The sequence below is a fragment of the Taudactylus pleione genome, unplaced genomic scaffold (assembly GCF_031769625.1).
Source record: "Taudactylus pleione unplaced genomic scaffold, aTauple2 ptg000404l, whole genome shotgun sequence".
Lineage (NCBI taxonomy): Eukaryota > Metazoa > Chordata > Amphibia > Anura > Myobatrachidae > Taudactylus > Taudactylus pleione.
In genome coordinates, this window is record NW_028284806.1 from 485,278 (window position 1) to 503,956 (window position 18,679).

The 18,679-nt window shown below is 47.8% G+C and overlaps 1 protein-coding gene across 2 annotated transcripts; it reads left to right on the top strand.

The window, feature by feature from the left end:
* The first annotated feature begins 1,279 nt into the window (after positions 1–1,279).
* LOC148506440 (gastrula zinc finger protein XlCGF66.1-like) lies at positions 1,280–11,717 on the top strand. 2 transcript variants are annotated; one of them, XM_088446779.1, is made up of 7 exons: positions 1,280–1,332; positions 3,592–3,729; positions 5,170–5,328; positions 6,311–6,389; positions 6,506–6,603; positions 6,763–6,874; positions 10,572–11,717. In XM_088446779.1, the coding sequence occupies exons 2-7, from the start codon at positions 3,649–3,651 to the stop codon at positions 11,327–11,329; spliced, it is 1,287 nt and encodes a 428-aa protein (XP_088302905.1). In that variant the 5' UTR covers positions 1,280–1,332; positions 3,592–3,648; the 3' UTR covers positions 11,330–11,717. The 2 variants fall into 2 exon arrangements, with proteins under 2 accessions (XP_088302905.1, XP_088302907.1); XM_088446781.1 differs by having other exon boundaries at positions 10,575–11,717.
* Positions 11,718–18,679: the final 6,962 nt, after the last annotated feature.

Here is an 18,679-nt window from a genome sequence, read left to right on the forward strand (position 1 = left end):
GATAAGGAATAATAAGGAATAAGGGGTGATTTATGTGTTCTCAGTAATAACGTTTCAGGGACAAGTAAATGTATGTACCTTCTGATACTTGTACATGTCACACTTTGAGACCATCCTTTGCACACCTACAGTATAAAATCTTCTTTCTAACACAACATAGACATATCGGGTGTGCACACCAGACTTGCCGACAATGTGGCTGCCTCGATACACGAATCGCGTCATTAGCTCCCCCCCGAATTGACCAATGCTACAAGGTGGGGGGTTGAAGCCAAGGGGGGGGGGGGGAGAGGGGGTTAATTACCAGAAAAGATGTGTTGACCATTTGAGCCTGTCAGTCAATCTTTTTGTGCCTGTCAACCTATTGCCTGTTGGCCATCTTGTGTCGACCTATTGACTGTCGACCTCTTCATTGTCGATCTTTTATATCAGACCCTATACCCATGTGCACCAGTCACAGACTTTTTTTGTTATCAATGAAGATTAGATATTATTAATAATACACCATCTTATATTTTGAGGGGGTTAGTATACTTCAAACTATATTTAATACATTTTCCAGTGCGGTGGGCTCACTTTCTATACCCAATTCGACCATAGGGTGCTCAGATGGCCGATTATTGGCTGATCTGCAACCAATGGGAGCTGAGGCTGCTGTCGGAAATGAAGGGACCGACATTAAAGATATCTGCATGCTGTCCCTCCTTCATACATTGGGACGATACTTAATATTTGCGAGTACCCCCTGAAAAAGCAAATATTTAATGATATATTGGCTCCTAAATAACTATACTGTTTACATAAAGATGGCCAGAGTGTCACTGCTCTAGTAATAATGACGGTTACAGGATTATAAAAAAATATATATATTTATCCCTTTAAATACTATGGTAAAGCTGAAGGCTGGAGGATGAGAGAATTTTTTTGTCTTCATGTTCTACATGTAGAATAGTTCTGAATATGGTCGCCTCTCCCCTGTATAAGGACAAGTGCTTCAGTACATGCAGAGTCAATCTCTTATCCTAGTGTTCCATTGAAAATTAAGGTGTTGCATTTGTGATAATTCAGGTGGAACGCACAGCCAGGAAGTCAGGTGGACCGCACAAACAGGAAGTCAGGTGGTACGTACAACAGGAAGTCAGGTGGAACGCACAACCAGAAGGTCGGGTGGACCGCACAACCAGGAAGTCAGGTGGAACGCACATCCAGGAAGTCAGGTGGCCCGCACAACCAGGAAGTCAGGTGGAACGCACAAACAGGAAATAGCTAGTAAGATCTTCCGGGACAGAGGTGAGAAGCAGAGAGGGAGCACTTTAATGTGACTGGCAGCAGGTAATAACATTTACAAGGGCATAGTACATGTCTGTGACTTAGCATGGGTATATATGGTGAAGCCTAATGATATAAATAGTGACCAGTCAAAGTGAATCATTGCAACTGGCTATTGTTCATTGGCTGTGATTATTAATTTTCCCATAAAGTCCCATTCAGCAGCTTATGTGCATCTATGCATTATATATATATATATATATATATATATATATATGTGTGTGTAAAATGGCACAGATTTATCATGCAGATTAGTGTATCCACATAACATCTTGTCAGTTACTCGGGTGAGTATAGGAGGTGCAGGTGCTCACATGCTTCTACCTGTGGCGCAAAAGGAAAGTTCCACGCACCAGGTACCGGCTGCCTGTCCCCATGCATAAGGCAGCGGCTGAATTTTACAGGACCTCTAGTACTGCCAGCGGGCGCCGCCAAATCAGAGAAACTGGGAAGGAAGTTGCTGCATGTGATTTCCTCTGCGGCATGCAGAAAGACCCAGGATTTAGGGCTGCAATGGTCCAAATATGAAGATTCAGGCTTAGCAAAAGCTGTATGAACCTGAGCTATATATAGCCATTCAAGATGTTGTCCTTCTATTTGATCCCCGCTGCCATTTGGCCTGGTGTCTGACAATGTAGTGCAGTAAATATATATATATATATATATATACTTTTTTTAATATCATAAACCAGCCCCCCATAAATATATGTTCTATTTTTGCTAACCGTTTAGATATTGTTGGATTAGTTGGCTTTCTTGAAGTTTGACACCTTAAGATGGTCTCAGAATGTTCCCCTCCCCGATTCCCTGGAGGGTTGTTCTGAAATGCCTTAAACCCGTTCTACGTTGTCCGCCTCAGCTGCTATCTTCAGTTCTCACAGTGAGCTGTATAAATGCAGAGAGCTGTGGCAATGCATAGTGATGTAAGGTGTGCAGTCGGGAAGCTGGCGGACCTAATCCTGACCGCCAGATTCCCGACTGTCTAATCCCGGCAAGGGTCTAAAGATAGGCATCGAAATCCCAACACCTGTCATTAGACATATGCTGGGAGACCGACGCCCGGCATCCCGATCGAAGGGACGCCGAGCACGGATAGCCTTTTAGGTTAGGTTTAGGGATCCCAGGGGGGTGCCTAACCCTAAGTCCCCCCCGGGATCCCTAAACCTAACCTATGTTAGGTTTATGCTAGGGGAAGGGGGGGGTTAGCATTAGGCACCCCTTCGGGGGACTTAGGTTTATGCACTTAGAGGGGGGATTAGGGTTAGGCACTGGAGAGGTAGGTTAGGGAGTAGAATAGGTTAGCAAATACTTACCTTAGGACGATCGGGATTTTCACTGCTGCCGGGATGCTGGTGTCGGGATTCGAACCGCCAGCCATGCGTCAGGCGGTGAATCATACTGATTTCGTGATGTAACTGTTTGGAAGAAGGGGTTAGGTTTAGGCACTTAGAGGAGGGATTAGGGTTAGGCACTGGGGGGCTAGGTTAGGGTTAGGCACTCCTAAGGGAGGGTTAGGGAATAGAATAGGTTAGCAAATACTTACCTTAAGACGTTCAGGATTTTCACTGCTGCCGGGATGCTGGTGTCGGGATTCGAACCGCCGGCCATGCTTCCGGCGGTAAATCATACCGATTCCGTGATGTAACTGTTTGGAAGAATTGGCGAGAGGGACAAGGAGCATCAGACAAGCTAGGTGTCCATAATATTCCCTTCACCAAAGTCCCCAGCCCACCTCTGGTAGTCTACACGCCAACAAGGGTAAGCCTTGTCCGGGTGTGCAGGAATTTCCCGGGGAATATTGTAAAAGACAACGTTCGGTCATGGGCTCAAGCGAGTTTGGGAAAGCCGATGCTAGGAATCTAGTTGATTCCTCTTTGTACTCCAGTCCTTATTATATGTGGTATAGGTTTGGCCACGTTATCATTTAGACAAAACTTAGGGGAGAAGAGTCATGGCAGCCACAGGTAGAGGGCACATAACGTAGTGAGCAGGGTGCTTTTGTAATGTCCCTCCTGAGCTCTATCCACACTTTGATGTGTTCCTCCTCTTCCCCCCTGCCATAACATGCCATGCTAAGAGCTATGTAGGTGTGTGTGTGTCTGGCAGCCATATCTGTTTACCCGTCAGAGTCTCTTTAAAAGAGATAATGATTTGTAGGAAATAGCTTAAAAGGTGCTCGACTGTTTATTTAAATAAACACACAATTAAAATGTGTGATGGCTGCTGTAATGTTACATATATTCACTTTATCTCCGTCTACAGATGTCATATCACACAGATTAATTTCCACGAAGACCAGGCCCCAGTGTTACATACCATATGATGGACAAGAAGAGGAATCACATGATGGAGAAGATACTACATCACACCCTGGAGATTGTCTCCATCCTGACGGGGGAGGTGAGGGAGTCTGGGAGTGTCACAGTGACATCACTATTATCTCTATTACTAGCACAGGGACCTGACTGGGGAGGTGAGGGAGTCTGGGAGTATCACAGTGACATCACTCTTATCTCTATTACTAACAGAAGGACCTGACTGGGGAGGTGAGGGAGTCTGAGAGTGTCACAGTGACATCACTATTATCTCTATTACTAACAGAAGGACCTGACTGGGGAGGTGAGGGAGTCTGGGAGTGTCACAGTGACATCATCTATTACTAACACAGGGACATGACTGGGGAGGTGAGGGAGTCTGGGAGTGTCACAGTGACATCACCTTTATCTCTATTACTAACACAGGGACATGACTGGGGAGGTGAGGGAGTCTGGGAGTATCACAGTGACATCACTCTTATCTCTATTACAAACACAGGGACCTGACTGGGGAGGTGAGGGAGTCTGAGAGTGTCACAGTGACATCAATATTATCTCTATTACTAACACAGGGACCTGACTGGGGAGGTGAGGGAGTCTGGGAGTGTCACAGTGACATCACTATTATCTCTATTACTAACACAGGGACCTGACTGGGGAGGTGAGGGAGTCTGGGAGTGTCACAGTGACATCACTATTATCTCTATTACTAACACAGGGACCTGACTGGGGAGGTGAGGGAGTCTGGGAGTGTCACAGTGACATCACTCTTATCTCTATTACTAACACAGGGACCTGACTGGGGAGGTGAGGGAGTCTAGGGGTGTCACAGTGACATCACTCTTATCTCTATTACTAACAGAAGGACCTGACTGGGGAGGTGAGGGAGTCTGAGAGTGTCACAGTGACATCACTATTATCTCTATTACTAACACAGGGACCTGACTGGGGAGGTGAGGGAGTCTGGGAGTGTCACAGTGACATCACTATTATCTCTATTACTAACACAGGGACCTGACTGGGGAGGTGAGGGAGTCTGCGAGTGTCACAGTTGCATCACTATTATCTCTATTACTAACACAGGGACATGACTGGGGAGGTGAGGGAGTCTGGGAGTGTCACAGTGACATCACTCTTATCTCTATTACTAACACAGGAACCTGACTGGAGAATCTCATATTGAGGAATTTACATTTTAACCAAAACAGATGGACTGAAGAAAAAAACTGTTTGAGTGTGACATTGGAATGAATATGGGTTGGAAATATTTAAAGGCTAAGATATTTTGGGTTCTGTAATGACACATAGGTATGAAGCAGATTTGATAGCACAATGGTAAAATAATTCATACCAAATATTTTTATATTTCCGCACATTTACAGAGCCGACCTTACCTCGAGATTTGTATTCCTCTAATCGACAGCATATGTGCCTAGTTTCTGACAAGTTGTATATTCACCTGCCATGTACACTGCCTAACAAGATGTTATATTAGGTCTGTTTACAATTGTGTCTTAATATACAGGATTACACAGTAGTGAAGAAGACATTCAGAAAAAGAGGGCTGATCAGAAACCAGAGCCTCATCACGGTGCCTCCACCTCACTCAGTGATACATGAGAGACACAATGACCAGAAGATCCTGGAACTTACCAACAAGATCATTCAGCTACTGACTGGAGAGGTGACTGCTGGGAATGGGACATTATACGGTAACACCAGGGGATGTGTCTGGGTGATGACTGGGGAGGTGACTGCTGGGAATGGGACATTATACGGTAACACCAGGGGATGTGTCTGGGTGATGACTGAAGAGGTGACTGCTGGGAATGGGACATTATACGGTAACACCAGGGGATGTGTCTGGGTGATGACTGGGGAGGTGACTGCTGGGAATGGGACATTATACGGTAACACCAGGGGATGTGTCTGGGTGATGACTGGAGAGGTGACTGCTGGGAATGGGACATTATACGGTAACACCAAGGGATGTGTCTGGGTGATGACTGGAGAGGTGACTGCTGGGAATGGGACATTATACGGTAACACCAAGGGATGTGTCTGGGTGATGACTGGAGAGGTGACTGCTGGGAATGGGACATTATACGGTAACACCAGGGGATGTGTCTGGGTGATGACTGGAGAGGTGACTGCTGGGAATGGGACATTATACGGTAACACCAGGGGATGTGTCTGGGTGATGACTGGAGAGGTGACTGCTGGGAATGGGACATTATACGGTAACACCAAGGGATGTGTCTGGGTGATGACTGGAGAGGTGACTGCTGGGAATGGGACATTATACGGTAACACCAGGGGATGTGTGTGGGTGATGACTGGAGAGGTGACTGCTGGGAATGGGACATTATACGGTAACACCAGGGGATGTGTCTGGGTGATGACTGGAGAGGTGACTGCTGGGAATGGGACATTATACGGTAACACCAAGGGATGTGTCTGGGTGATGACTGGAGAGGGGACTGCTGGGAATGGGACATTATACAGTAACACCAGGGGATGTGTCTGGGTGATGACTGGAGAGGTGACTGCTGGGAATGGGACATTATACAGTAACACCATGGGATGTGTCTGGGTGATGACTGTATCATTGTGTGCGTCAGGCTCCTATAAGGTGTGAGGACGTCACTGTCTATTTCTCCATATAGGAGTTGGAGTATATAGAGGAACACAGGGGTCTGTACAAGGACGTGATGATGGAGAATCACCGGCCCCTCACATCACTGGGTAAGAGGAGACTGTCATTTATTGTAATGGGGAGAGCAGCTATGGGGCCACCTATATACACATCATCTGATAATCACATATATACAGTGTAATCAGTCACTGTGTGTCTCCTACAGATGGGGCCAGTAACAGGAATACCCCAGAGAGATGTCCCCGTCCTCTTTATTCCCAGGATCATATAGGGGAGAATCACAGTGTCCCACAGGAGGATCAGGTAGGTGGAATTCAAGGTCTTGCCAAATACAAATGTCTCTACACTTTATAAATTGTATTGATACCTTATGACTTTTATACCCTGATCTTCTGCTTAATCCAAATTCATGAAATCAACTGTTAATAAATGTGATATTTTTTTTATTTGTGGGCTATGTAGTGTGAAGACCTCATTGATTTTAAAGTTGAAGTTATAGAGGAAGAAGAAAACATTTATAATGGATGTGAAAAGCAGTGTAAGGAGGAGGAAACCCCGATAGATATCTGCTCAGGTGAGTGTTAAACATTAAATACCGAAAAAGTCACATATTCTCTTTGTTCAGTCACTACAGCACTCTCTTATCCTACACCCTCCTCTGTCACTACAGCCATCTCTTATCCTACACCCTCCTCTGTCACTACAGCACTCTCTTATCCTACACCCTCCTCTGTCACTACAGCAATCTCTTATCCTACACCCTCCTCTGTCACTACAGCCATCTCTTATCCTACACCCTCCTCTGTCACTACAGCCATCTCTTATCCTACACCCTCCTCTGTCACTACAGCACTCTCTTATCCTACACCCTCCTCTGTCACTACAGCCATCTCTTATCCTACACCCTCCTCTGTCACTACAGCACTCTCTTATCCTACACCCTCCTCTGTCACTACAGCAATCTCTTATCCTACACCCTCCTCTGTCACTACAGCACTCTCTTATCCTACACCCTCCTCTGTCACTACAGCCATCTCTTATCCTACACCCTCCTCTGTCACTACAGCACTCTCTTATCCTACACCCTCCTCTGTCACTACAGCCATCTCTTATCCTACACCCTCCTCTGTCACTACAGCACTCTCTTATCCTACACCCTCCTCTGTCACTACAGCCATCTCTTATCCTACACCCTCCTCTGTCACTACAGCACTCTCTTATCCTACACCCTCCTCTGTCACTACAGCCATCTCTTATCCTACACCCTCCTCTGTCACTACAGCACTCTCTTATCCTACACCCTCCTCTGTCACTACAGCCATCTCTTATCCTACACCTTCCTCTGCCACTACAGCACTCTCTTATCCTACACCCTCCTCTGTCACTACAGCAATCTCTTATCCTACACCCTCCTCTGTCACTACAGCAATCTCTTATCCTACACCCCCCTCTGTCACTACAGCAATCTCTTATCCTACACCTTCCTCTGTCACTACAGCAATCTCTTATCCTACACCCTCCTCTGTCACTACTGCAATCTCTTATCCTACACCCTCCTCTGTCACTACAGCAATCTCTTATCCTACACCCTCCTCTGTCACTACAGCACTCTCTTATCCTACACCTCTGTCACTGTCCTACACCCCCCTCTGTCACTACAGCACTCTCTTATCCTACACCCCCCTCTGTAACTACAGCAATCTCTTATCCTACACCCCCCTCTGTCACTACAGCAATCTCTTATCCTACACCCCCCTCTGTCAGTACAGCACTCTCTTTTCCTACACCCTCCTCTGTCACTACAGCACTCTCTTATCCTACACCCTCCTCTGTCACTACAGCACTCTCTTATCCTACACCTTCCTCTGTCACTACAGCAATCTCTTATCCTACACCCTCCTCTGTCACTACAGCAATCTCTTATCTTACACCCTCCTCTGTCACTACAGCAATCTCTTATCCTACACCCTCCTCTGTCACTACAGCACTCTCTTATCCTACACCCTCCTCTGTCACTACAGCACTCTCTTATCCTACACTCTCCTCTGTCACTACAGCCATCTCTTATCTTACACCCTCCTCTGTCACTACAGCCATCTCTTATCTTACACCCTCCTCTGTCACTACAGCCATCTCTTATCCTACACCCTCCTCTGTCATTACAGACTAATGAGGACAAAGTATCAGCCCTGTGGGGGGAGTCAGGAGCCATCAGCCCCTATTATACTCCTGCTCTCCCCCTCACATCATGTCACTGTGTGTTACCAGCCCAGAGATCTGACCAGTCTCCTCCCCACACTCTCTGGTGTAACTCATACATCAGGAGCCATCAGCCCCTATTATACTCCTGCTCTCCCCCTCACATCATGTCACTGTGTGTTACCAGCCCAGGTATCTGACCAGTCTCCTCCCCACACTCTGGTGTATCTCATACATCAGGAGCCATCAGTCCCTATTATACTCCTGCTCTCCTCCTCACATCCTGTCACTGTGTGTTACCAGCCCAGATATCTGATTAGTCTCCTCCCTCACTCTCTGGTGTATCTCATACATCAGGAGCCATCAGTCCCTATTATACTCCTGCTCTCCCCCTCATATCATGTCACTGTGTGTTACCAGCCCAGAGATGTGACCAGTCTCCTCTCCACACACTCTGGTGTATCTCATACATCAGGAGCCATCAGCCCCTATTACACTCCTGCTCTCCTCCTCACATCCTGTCACTGTGTGTTACCAGCCCAGAGATCTGACCAGTCTCCTCCCCACACTCTCTGGTGTATCTCATACATCAGGATCCATCAGCCCCTATTATACTCCTGCTCTCCTCCTCACATCCTGTCACTGTGTGTTACCAGCCCAGATATCTGATCAGTCTCCTCCCTCACTCTCTGGTGTATCTCATACATCAGGAGCCATCAGTCCCTATTATACTCCTGCTCTCCCCCTCACATCATGTCACTGTGTGTTACCAGCCCAGAGATCTGACCAGTCTCCTCCCCACACTCTCTGGTGTATCTCATACATCAGGAGCCATCAGCCCCTATTATACTCCTGCTCTCCTCCTCACATCATGTCACTGTGTGTTACCAGCCCAGAGATCTGACCAGTCTCCTCCCCACACTCTCTGGTGTATCTCATACATCAGGAGCCATCAGCCCCTATTATACTCCTGCTCTCCCCCTCACATCATGTCACTGTGTGTTACCAGCCCAGAGATCTGATCAGTCTCCTCCCTCACTCTCTGGTGTATCTCATACATCAGGAGCCATCAGTCCCTATTATACTCCTGCTCTCCCCCTCACATCATGTCACTGTGTGTTACCAGCCCAGAGATCTGACCAGTCTCCTCCCCACACTCTCTGGTGTATCTCATACATCAGGAGCCATCAGTCCCTATTATACTCCTGCTCTCCTCCTCACATCCTGTCACTGTGTGTTACCAGCCCAGATATCTGATCAGTCTCCTCCCTCACTCTCTGGTGTATCTCATACATCAGGAGCCATCAGTCCCTATTATACTCCTGCTCTCCCCCTCATATCATGTCACTGTGTGTTACCAGCCCAGAGATGTGACCAGTCTCCTCTCCACACACTCTGGTGTATCTCATACATCAGGAGCCATCAGCCCCTATTACACTCCTGCTCTCCTCCTCACATCCTGTCACTGTGTGTTACCAGCCCAGAGATCTGACCAGTCTCCTCCCCACACTCTCTGGTGTATCTCATACATCAGGATCCATCAGCCCCTATTATACTCCTGCTCTCCTCCTCACATCCTGTCACTGTGTGTTACCAGCCCAGATATCTGATCAGTCTCCTCCCTCACTCTCTGGTGTATCTCATACATCAGGAGCCATCAGTCCCTATTATACTCCTGCTCTCCCCCTCACATCATGTCACTGTGTGTTACCAGCCCAGAGATCTGACCAGTCTCCTCCCCACACTCTCTGGTGTATCTCATACATCAGGAGCCATCAGCCCCTATTATACTCCTGCTCTCCTCCTCACATCATGTCACTGTGTGTTACCAGCCCAGAGATCTGACCAGTCTCCTCCCCACACTCTCTGGTGGTTTCCAATCTATATTTGATTCGTTACATAATTACGGTTTATGCTCAGCTGTCATTAAAATGTGATATTATTTGTACATTTGTAATTGTAATTAAGTGATGATAAATAATAACATGAAGTCAGTATTAGTATGGAAATGCTGAATAATTTCACCCCATTGTAAGAAAACAATGTAATTGAAACATTTATTTGATTCCCAGCAGACGGACCCAGCAGCAGGAAAATCTCGGAGGGACATATAATTTTATATTCAGGCTGTAAAATAGAAGATAATGTCATCACATGGGATTCTGTAGTGAACAACACAACAAACATCCATCCAGTTAGTCTCAGTGCAGTTGTATCATCCTACCCCTCTAGCCATAAGGAACGTTCCACTGATAAACCGGATCCCGTCGGACTTAATACAGCTCAAAAAGTAAATAAAATATTCCCCTGTTCTGAATGCGGGAAATGTTTTACCCAGAAGGCAAATCTCCTCACACACCAGCGAACTCACACCGACGAGCGGCCATTTTTATGTGACGACTGCGGGAAATGTTTTACCCAGAAATCCTACCTCATCAAGCATCAGCGGATCCACACCGGCGAGAAGCCCTTTTCCTGCTCGGAATGCGGAAAGGATTTCACCCGCAAAGGAGACCTGGTGAAGCATCACAGAACGCACACGGGCGAGAAGCCGTTTCCGTGCACCGAGTGCGGGAAATGTTTTACGCAGGTGTCGGCTCTCATTAGACACAGGAGGTTTCACACGGGAGAGAAGCCCTTTCCGTGCCCCGAGTGCGGGAAGTATTTTAAGCACAAGTCGGCTGTGGTGAAACATCAGAAGATCCACGTGCGGGAGAAATGCGGGAAGTCCGTCCAGTGCTCGGATTGCGGGAAATGTTTCACAGAGCAAGTAAACGACGCTGAGGCCCCAAACAATTTCTGTTCTGCAATAGGAGGTTCCGTGAGGTAGCCGTGACAAAGCTAGGGGTAGAGCATCACATTTTATTAGTGACAGCTTAGACGTATACACATACAGTTGTGTCTTTACACATCTTTGCTGCAGTTGAGCCAAAAAGCCCCTCTCGGCGCCCCAGGTCATGTGAGACTCTGCTTGCGACTGAGTTCCGTAGTACTTCATATACATTTCAAATTAGCACAGTCTGCTTGTGCGTCCTAGTCACATCGCATTGCGACTTAGGGCTGTATTCCATTAAAGGCAAAAATGTACTTTTTGGGGGGGGGGCATCGTCGAAAACTGACATTTTTCAGGGGGGAAAACGGCAAAATTTTTGGAAGAGAAAAAAATAACGTCAGACGAAAGTGGAGAAAAAAAAAATGGAGAAAAGTTTTCTCCATCCCAGACCAGGAGGTAAAAAAAAAATTAAAAGATGCAAAATCCCTATTTTTGGCAAAAAAAGTGGGGATTTCTTTAAGAACCCTTTGGACACCCCCTTCCCCCTAATGATAAATTACCCCCAAAAAACATTCATAAGTTGTGTATTTTGGTGAAAAACGACAGCGCAAATTTTGCTTGTAGAAAGAAAACAAATAGTTGAAAATGGTTTTAACGTATTGGGTCTGATTTTTTGATGCGATATTGATGCGTCAAGTGTTTTAAAACATCACACGCTGTCGCAGCAGGCGTTTTTTTTTTTAAGTTTTTTAAAATTGCATATTTACGACACAAAAATATACTTGCACCCATTTTAGCGTACCCCCAATTTTAGTGGATCAGTAATTTCCTGGGGAAACAAAAATACCTTTCTATTGCCAACAATTTTTGTTATTTATTTATTTTCACCCAAAATTTCCGCGGTCGTACTTTTGCCACAGTACGCAACTTACTATCATTTTTTGGGGTAATTTATAATTGGGTAGGGGTGTCCAAAGGGTTCTGAAAGAAATCCCCCAATTTTTTGACAAAAATAGGGATTTTGCAATTTTTTTTCTTCCTCTCGGTCTGGGGATGGTGAAAACTTTTCTCCAGTTTTTTTTTTTTCTCCATTTTCGCCTGTTTGCCATTGTTTTGGCAAAAATTTCATCCATTTTTTATGAAAAATGGGCGTTTTCGCCAATGGCGAAAAAACGGACGTTTTCACCGCTAATTGAATACGGCCCTTAGACATATTTTCGGCAAACAGACGTACGGGACCTGGCGGCTCACTCACGCCAAGCAAGTCAGGCTACGTGGCGTATTGAGGCTAGATGTATAAGGACACATCTGTATTTCCAAAATGTATACTCAGAAAGTATTATTCGTTTCTGTCGCCACATCAGCCGTAGACGAATGGATTAGCTACTTAGTCATCTGAATAGTGACGGGAGAATACCCCTCTGGGTGGAATATAGGGGGAGATGTACAGTATCAAGCCTTGGCGAGCGATAAAGTGGATTAGTTGCCCATAAGCTTTCTATCTGTCATTTATCTAGCACAGTCTGCTTTTGGGTGACTTCTCCATCGCCCCCTATAGCGTGACTCTTTGGTACCTTGGTGTCCTTGTTCCCGTCTCCCAGCAGCGTAAGCATTGTTTTTGTAGTGCACCGAGTTGTTCCGGGGGGGACACAGGCCTCATTGTTACTTTCCTACCTCAGGTCGTTTCCATTTCCTTCTATCAGTGAGGAGATTCTATTTCCATCTCTCTGTCACAGCCAACATACGTTGGGTGTACCCTGTCCAGCCAGCTGATGGGGCCGATAATTGCACCATGTATTGCCCCGACCGATCAGTAATTATCAGTCTGTTGGACATGCTGAAATCAAGATCCGATATTTCGTCAGCCGCATCTGGCGGTGTATGCGCTGTTGTGACCGAACGCCACAACATTTCTTCTGTTGCTCCCCAGGGAAGAGTTTGTAGCGGCATTTGCATAAAGTCGCAGACGGTCGCCCGCCAATAGACGCTGCGGCGCTCTTATCTGCCCCCACCTCTGAATCCGCGCCTTTATCATCTGTATGGGGCGTCTTCTGCGGGGGGGCTCAGTTTGGATGGAAAACCCTTGAAGTAGTTCTTCAGTACAATGATCCCTTTGCGCTGTCTGTGTCAGACAGGGGTGAACCTGCCCTCTCTTGTGTTGTGCTTGGGAACGTCCCGTTAGTGTAGTAGGACTCACATAGCAGTCACAGTATATACCTTATGGGGCTGTTTAGTTCTGTCTCTACCCCTCTGACTTGGGGGTTTATCCCGCACACGTAGGGCTGCCGTGGAGTTTGTCCAGGAAATTAAACTGATGGTAAATCTCATTTTGTTTTCCCAAAGAGTCCGGTTACTTATATGATCCAGACAATTGTAGAAAGCAGCAGTTCCCGAACTGGGTGCCACGGGGCACATGCAGGGGGGGCCATGGGTTGGTGGTCCAGGATCAAATCAAATTATTTATGGTCCATGTGATAGACTAAACCAGAGCTAGTGGCTGCCAATCATAAACTATGTGGACAAACAGGAGCGCGACCTTGTCCACCAGCACATAACTGACCCTAAGGATGACATATTAGCACATTTTACTTACTGTAATCATATTCCTATGAATTTCTCAATAAGAAACTTCTGGCCTAGGGGTGCCGTGAAAAAATAATACTGATACTCTCTGGGGCGCCGTGGTTCATGAAGGTTTGGGAAACACTGATGTAAAGGATAAATACAGCACCCGGACACTATTGTATCCTATTAGGTCTTGCTTCGTATTAGAAAGTGTCATGTGTTGGAAGTAGTTGAATATTTTTTTTTTATTGAAATATATGGCATAGTGTGATAGAAATGTTTATTAACCAGTATTTCTACTTCAGGGTCCATAGGGTATCCACAGGATACCTTGGGGTATAGGCGATGGTGGCAGACATCCAGGCACCACAGAGTTAAATTTTCAGCCTCCCAGGATGCACTGGGGTCCCTCTCCTATACCCTGCCCCCGAGCCTCAGGCCACTCAGCTTTCGTAGGTGCCTGGCCGGACCAGTCGCACCGTACAGAGGGGGGTCTTTTTAAGGCCCCTGAATATTTCTTCGCAGCTGTGGCTGCACAACTAGAGTGCTCCAGCATAGGACAGTCAGTATTGACGTCCATGCTGTCACTCCTACACCCCGCCGGTACCAGAACGCCGGTACCGATCCGGGGATGCTGGTAGGTAGCTGGGGTCACAGCTAGCGGTGATCCCCGGCTACCTGGACTGTGGCCGGATGCACGGGGAACAAGGTAAGCGGCGGGGTCCCGCGGTGGGCACCCGCCGGTAACACAGTCCTGTTTGGTCCCCAGGCAGGGGGCTCCCTGGGGACCGGCTGCGCGTGGGGCCAGGTACTGATCCTGCGCCTTCCACTAGACCACCAGGGACAGCGGACCGCAGCATGTGCGGTACAGCGCGGCGTCCCAGGGGTTGATAGCACGCCAGGGGAGAATGCCTTCCCTGTCTCACAGCCGGCGTCTCCCCCGCTGCACAGTGCCATTCCACAGCGGTCTGAGCGGGCTGTGTCAGCGCTCCTCCCCCGTGCCCTGCCTTCTCTCTGCTCCTCGGTGGCCATTTTCTCACTACATGTGCTGGGGATGGCAAACGCTGCTGGAAGCTGATACAGATGCCATTGCGGTCCGGGTCCCCCGCATACCTCTCCTTCAATTAAGGTCAGTGTATGCAGCACTGTTTCCTACCAGGCTCTGGTCTGTGTAGTTGATCGCAGTGCTTGTAATGCAGGATGTTATCTGTGCATTGTATGTGACTTAAATGCTAGTGCTGTTTGCCTGTACTTTCATTTCTGACTGTCAGCCTTTTCCTATCCCTGTTCTTCTGCTACAGCCCTTGCGGTGCGGTGTCGCAGGGTGTTTATTACTTCACAGTAAACGTGGTTTTTCTGTGTGAGAGGTCACATACGCTCCGTTCACACTCCTCATGTCGGAAAGTGAATGAGGATATCCTCTTCCAGCTATAATGTACTGATATCATGTGCAGTTAGCGGAGGGATATGTAGACGCTGAGGGTTTATGGAGGGCATGTTGTATTATATATCACGCCCCATTTCTGTCACTGTGCCTGCACAAAAAAGGGGACCGCCCTCGGCTGGCTAAGATGCTTACAGCCTTTGTGGGCAACGCCCCCTGCGTTTCCCCAAGGGGTTATCGCAGCCTGTGGTGGTCTCATCACATGCAGGGGTCCCTGGACAGTTGATGGTACCCCAGTGTATCCTGTTTTTCGCCCCCCCAGGTCTCGCAGGAGCCTGTGTGGGTGAATTTATTGTCCAAATGGTATAGCACCTGAAGGACGTTTTACAGGGGGAGTCACCATTTCGGCCTTCTAAACGGCCTTTCGGGTCTCAGACGGGTAAAGACATGACGTCTGATGACGGTGACATTATTGACTTTTTCAGACACGAGCCCCTTAGTGCAAAGGAGGCGTAGTCTGGGTCTAAAGTCTATATACCTGGCCTTCTACGGGCAGTCCGTGCGGCTTTGGTTATTACATATCCCCCGTGGCTAAATCCAAATATGCCTTCTTTAAGGATAAGGGTGTTGCCACTGTAATTCCTCTATTTGGTCAGGTGGATCATTTAGAGGAGGCGTGGAAAATTCGGGTAAGCGGTTCCAGCCTCAAAAACGGTTGACCTTTTGCATACCCCTTTTTGCGGATAATTACATTTCCGAATGGGAGTTACCTTTACGGGTAGATTCTCATGTTACACGCCTAGTGAGGAGTGCTACGTTGCCCATGCCCTCCAGGTCCTCTTTGAAGGAGGTTCCAGATTGCAAGGTGCAAATATATCTAAAATCAATATTCCCTTGCTGGAGGGGCTTCCAGGCCGGCTATGGCCGTGTGCTGGGGGGCCAGAGCCATGGAACTCTGAGTAGGTAACTGGATCTCTGCACACTGACTCTCCAGCAGAGCAGGTGGATAGTGGCAAATTCTCAGAGACTTTGCCACGTTCATAATGAGACGGTCTTACATATAGTCTACTCCTTTCCAGAATCTCCTCGGCAGCAGTAGCGGCTTGCCGCTCCCTGTGGTTGCGCTCTTGGAAAGCGGACGCAGATTCCATTTGGAATGCTTTGCCTTTTACGGGACAAGTCCTGTTTGGCCCTCGTCTGGACGCAATTGTGGCCCTGCAGGCAGCAGCTACGTCTGCGTGTCTGCCATCGGCTACAGTCCCATCAGGGTCTGGGACTTTGTCTTTTCGGCCCTGTGAGGCCAGGGTAAGTCTAAAATACAGCTTTCCAAGACAGTCAGTAGCCAGGAAATCTGCTCAGCCATAAGAACAGGCTTGGAGTACAAGACGTCCTACTCCCAAGTTGGACTATAAGCCTTCAGCCTCACGGGACGGGCCTCCTCTCGGGAGCCCCCAGAGTTGGAGGCCGGCTTCTCGAGTTCGCCCAGTGCTGGTGTCTGACCACCACGGACACTGGGGTAAGAGAAGTATTTTCTTGAAGGTATGTCCTTTCCTCCCGGTAAAAGCCTCCCAGAAGGTTTTTCGTTACAGGTCTTCTGTCAATTCAGGACAAGGCCCTGTAATTTTTTAGGGTGTTACACTCTATGCTCCAGGCAGGAGTTATAGTACCTATTCCGTTGCCCCAAAGGGGAACGAGGTATTACTCCATCCTCTTTCTGGTACAGACACCCAATGGGTCTTACCAGGACATTCTCAACCTCGAATCCTTCAACAAATTCTTAAGGGTTCCTCGGTTCGGGAGGGGGACCCTGCATTCCATCATTCAATGGAGCCTGGGAATTTTGTGGTGTCGTTGGATATATTCAGGGTGACTACCTGAATATCCCTCTTTTCTTAGCACACCAGTGTTTTCCTCAGGTTTGCAGTGGTCGATAAGCATTTCCAGTTTCTGGCATTGCCCCTTGGTCTGGCCTCCGCGCCTCACGGTTTACCAGGGTCATGGTAGTTATGGCAGCCCACCTGCGGATGCAGGGGGTCCGCTTGTTACCCTATCCGAGTGACCTCCTGTTGTTACCACGGTCTCCAGAGATACTTCAGTGCCATATGCAACGGACAATATCTGTGTTGCTACGTTAGGACTGACTGATAAACTGGAAATGGTCCTCTCTGATTCTTCACAGAGGATGCTCCATATCCCAACATCTGAGGATCTTTGTGATTGAGGAAAAGATCTCTGCATTACAGGCAAAGGTACGCAGTTGCCTGCAGAGTCGCCGAGTGTCTATTCACTTGGCAATGTGGTTCCTGGGTTCCAGGATGCCGCTGTTCGACATGGTGGAGAGTACCCAGCTTCACTCTAAAGAACTTGATCCTCTCCAGATGGGATGGGTTGCCCCATAGGATAAAGTCAATAGGCTTTCCCCGGAGGTTTGTCTCTCTCTGGCCTGGTGGCTGCAGAAAGCTCACCTAAACAAGGGGCACCCCCTTGGGGATTGCGGACAGGGTCCTTCTGACGACGGACGCCAGTATCCGTGGCTGGGAAGCATGACGGGTCCACACTTGTTCCAGGGCAGGTGGACACCAGTAGTTTTTGCGCTTCCCATAAACATCTGAAAACTCTGAGCAGTATTCAGGGTTCTCCAGCATGCAGGACAAGTCCTCCACGGAAATACCGTGCAGGTACAGTCTGACAACGCCATCATGATGGCTTATGTAAACCACCTAGGAGGTTCCCGAAGTCAGGCGACACTAACAGTGGTGTCCCGAATTCTGGCTTGGGTGGAAGGCTATATCCCTGCCGTCATCGGCAGTGTTCATTCAGGAATCCTCAGATGGAAAGCAGGCTTTCTCAGCCGTCAAGACGTGCATTCAGGGAAATGTCCTCTTTATCAGGAGGTGTTCAATCTTCTGGTGAACAAGTGGAGCCTTTCAGAGATGAGACTCTTCTGATAGACGTAGGTAGGTCCAGTGGACCTTCCAAGTTGTGTACCCCGTCCCTCCATTATCCCTTCTTCCTCCAGTAATAGCAAGAAGGAGGCACGCTCCTGCTGATAGCTCCAGCGTAGGCCAGATGGCACTATTACTCAGATCTTCGGAGCCTCTCAGTTAACACTCCGAAGCTGTTGCCTCTACGCCCGGACCTGTTGTCTCAGGATCCTGGCTGATACCCAGACCTGGGTTGTCTGTAGTGGAGACTGCCCTCGTAAGGTCTAGGAGTTTTTTCCAGCACTATAGTTAACAGGGGCTCTGTCCATGCTAAGAGCTCGGAAGTTTTTATCTGCAAGAATTTACTATTAGGTATGGTATACTTTCTTTCAGGTGTCGCCCTAGAGGCTAGGCTCCTCGGGTATTCCGGATATCCAGAGGTTGGCTTTCCTACAGGTGGGCTTAGATAACGGTCTTCGCCTTGCTTACCTCAAGGTGCAGGTTTCTGCCCTTTTAGTATGGTTTCAGTGTAGG

Bases quoted from the DNA above. Each gene is read 5' to 3' on its own strand.
- LOC148506440 (XM_088446779.1), top strand. From the start codon at position 3,649: ATGATGGACAAGAAGAGGAATCACATGATGGAGAAGATACTACATCAC. The intron at 3,730-5,169 runs GTGAGGGAGTCT...CTTAATATACAG, and splicing joins TCTCCATCCTGACGGGGGAG to GATTACACAGTAGTGAAGAA. The intron at 6,390-6,505 runs GTAAGAGGAGAC...TGTCTCCTACAG, and splicing joins CCGGCCCCTCACATCACTGG to ATGGGGCCAGTAACAGGAAT.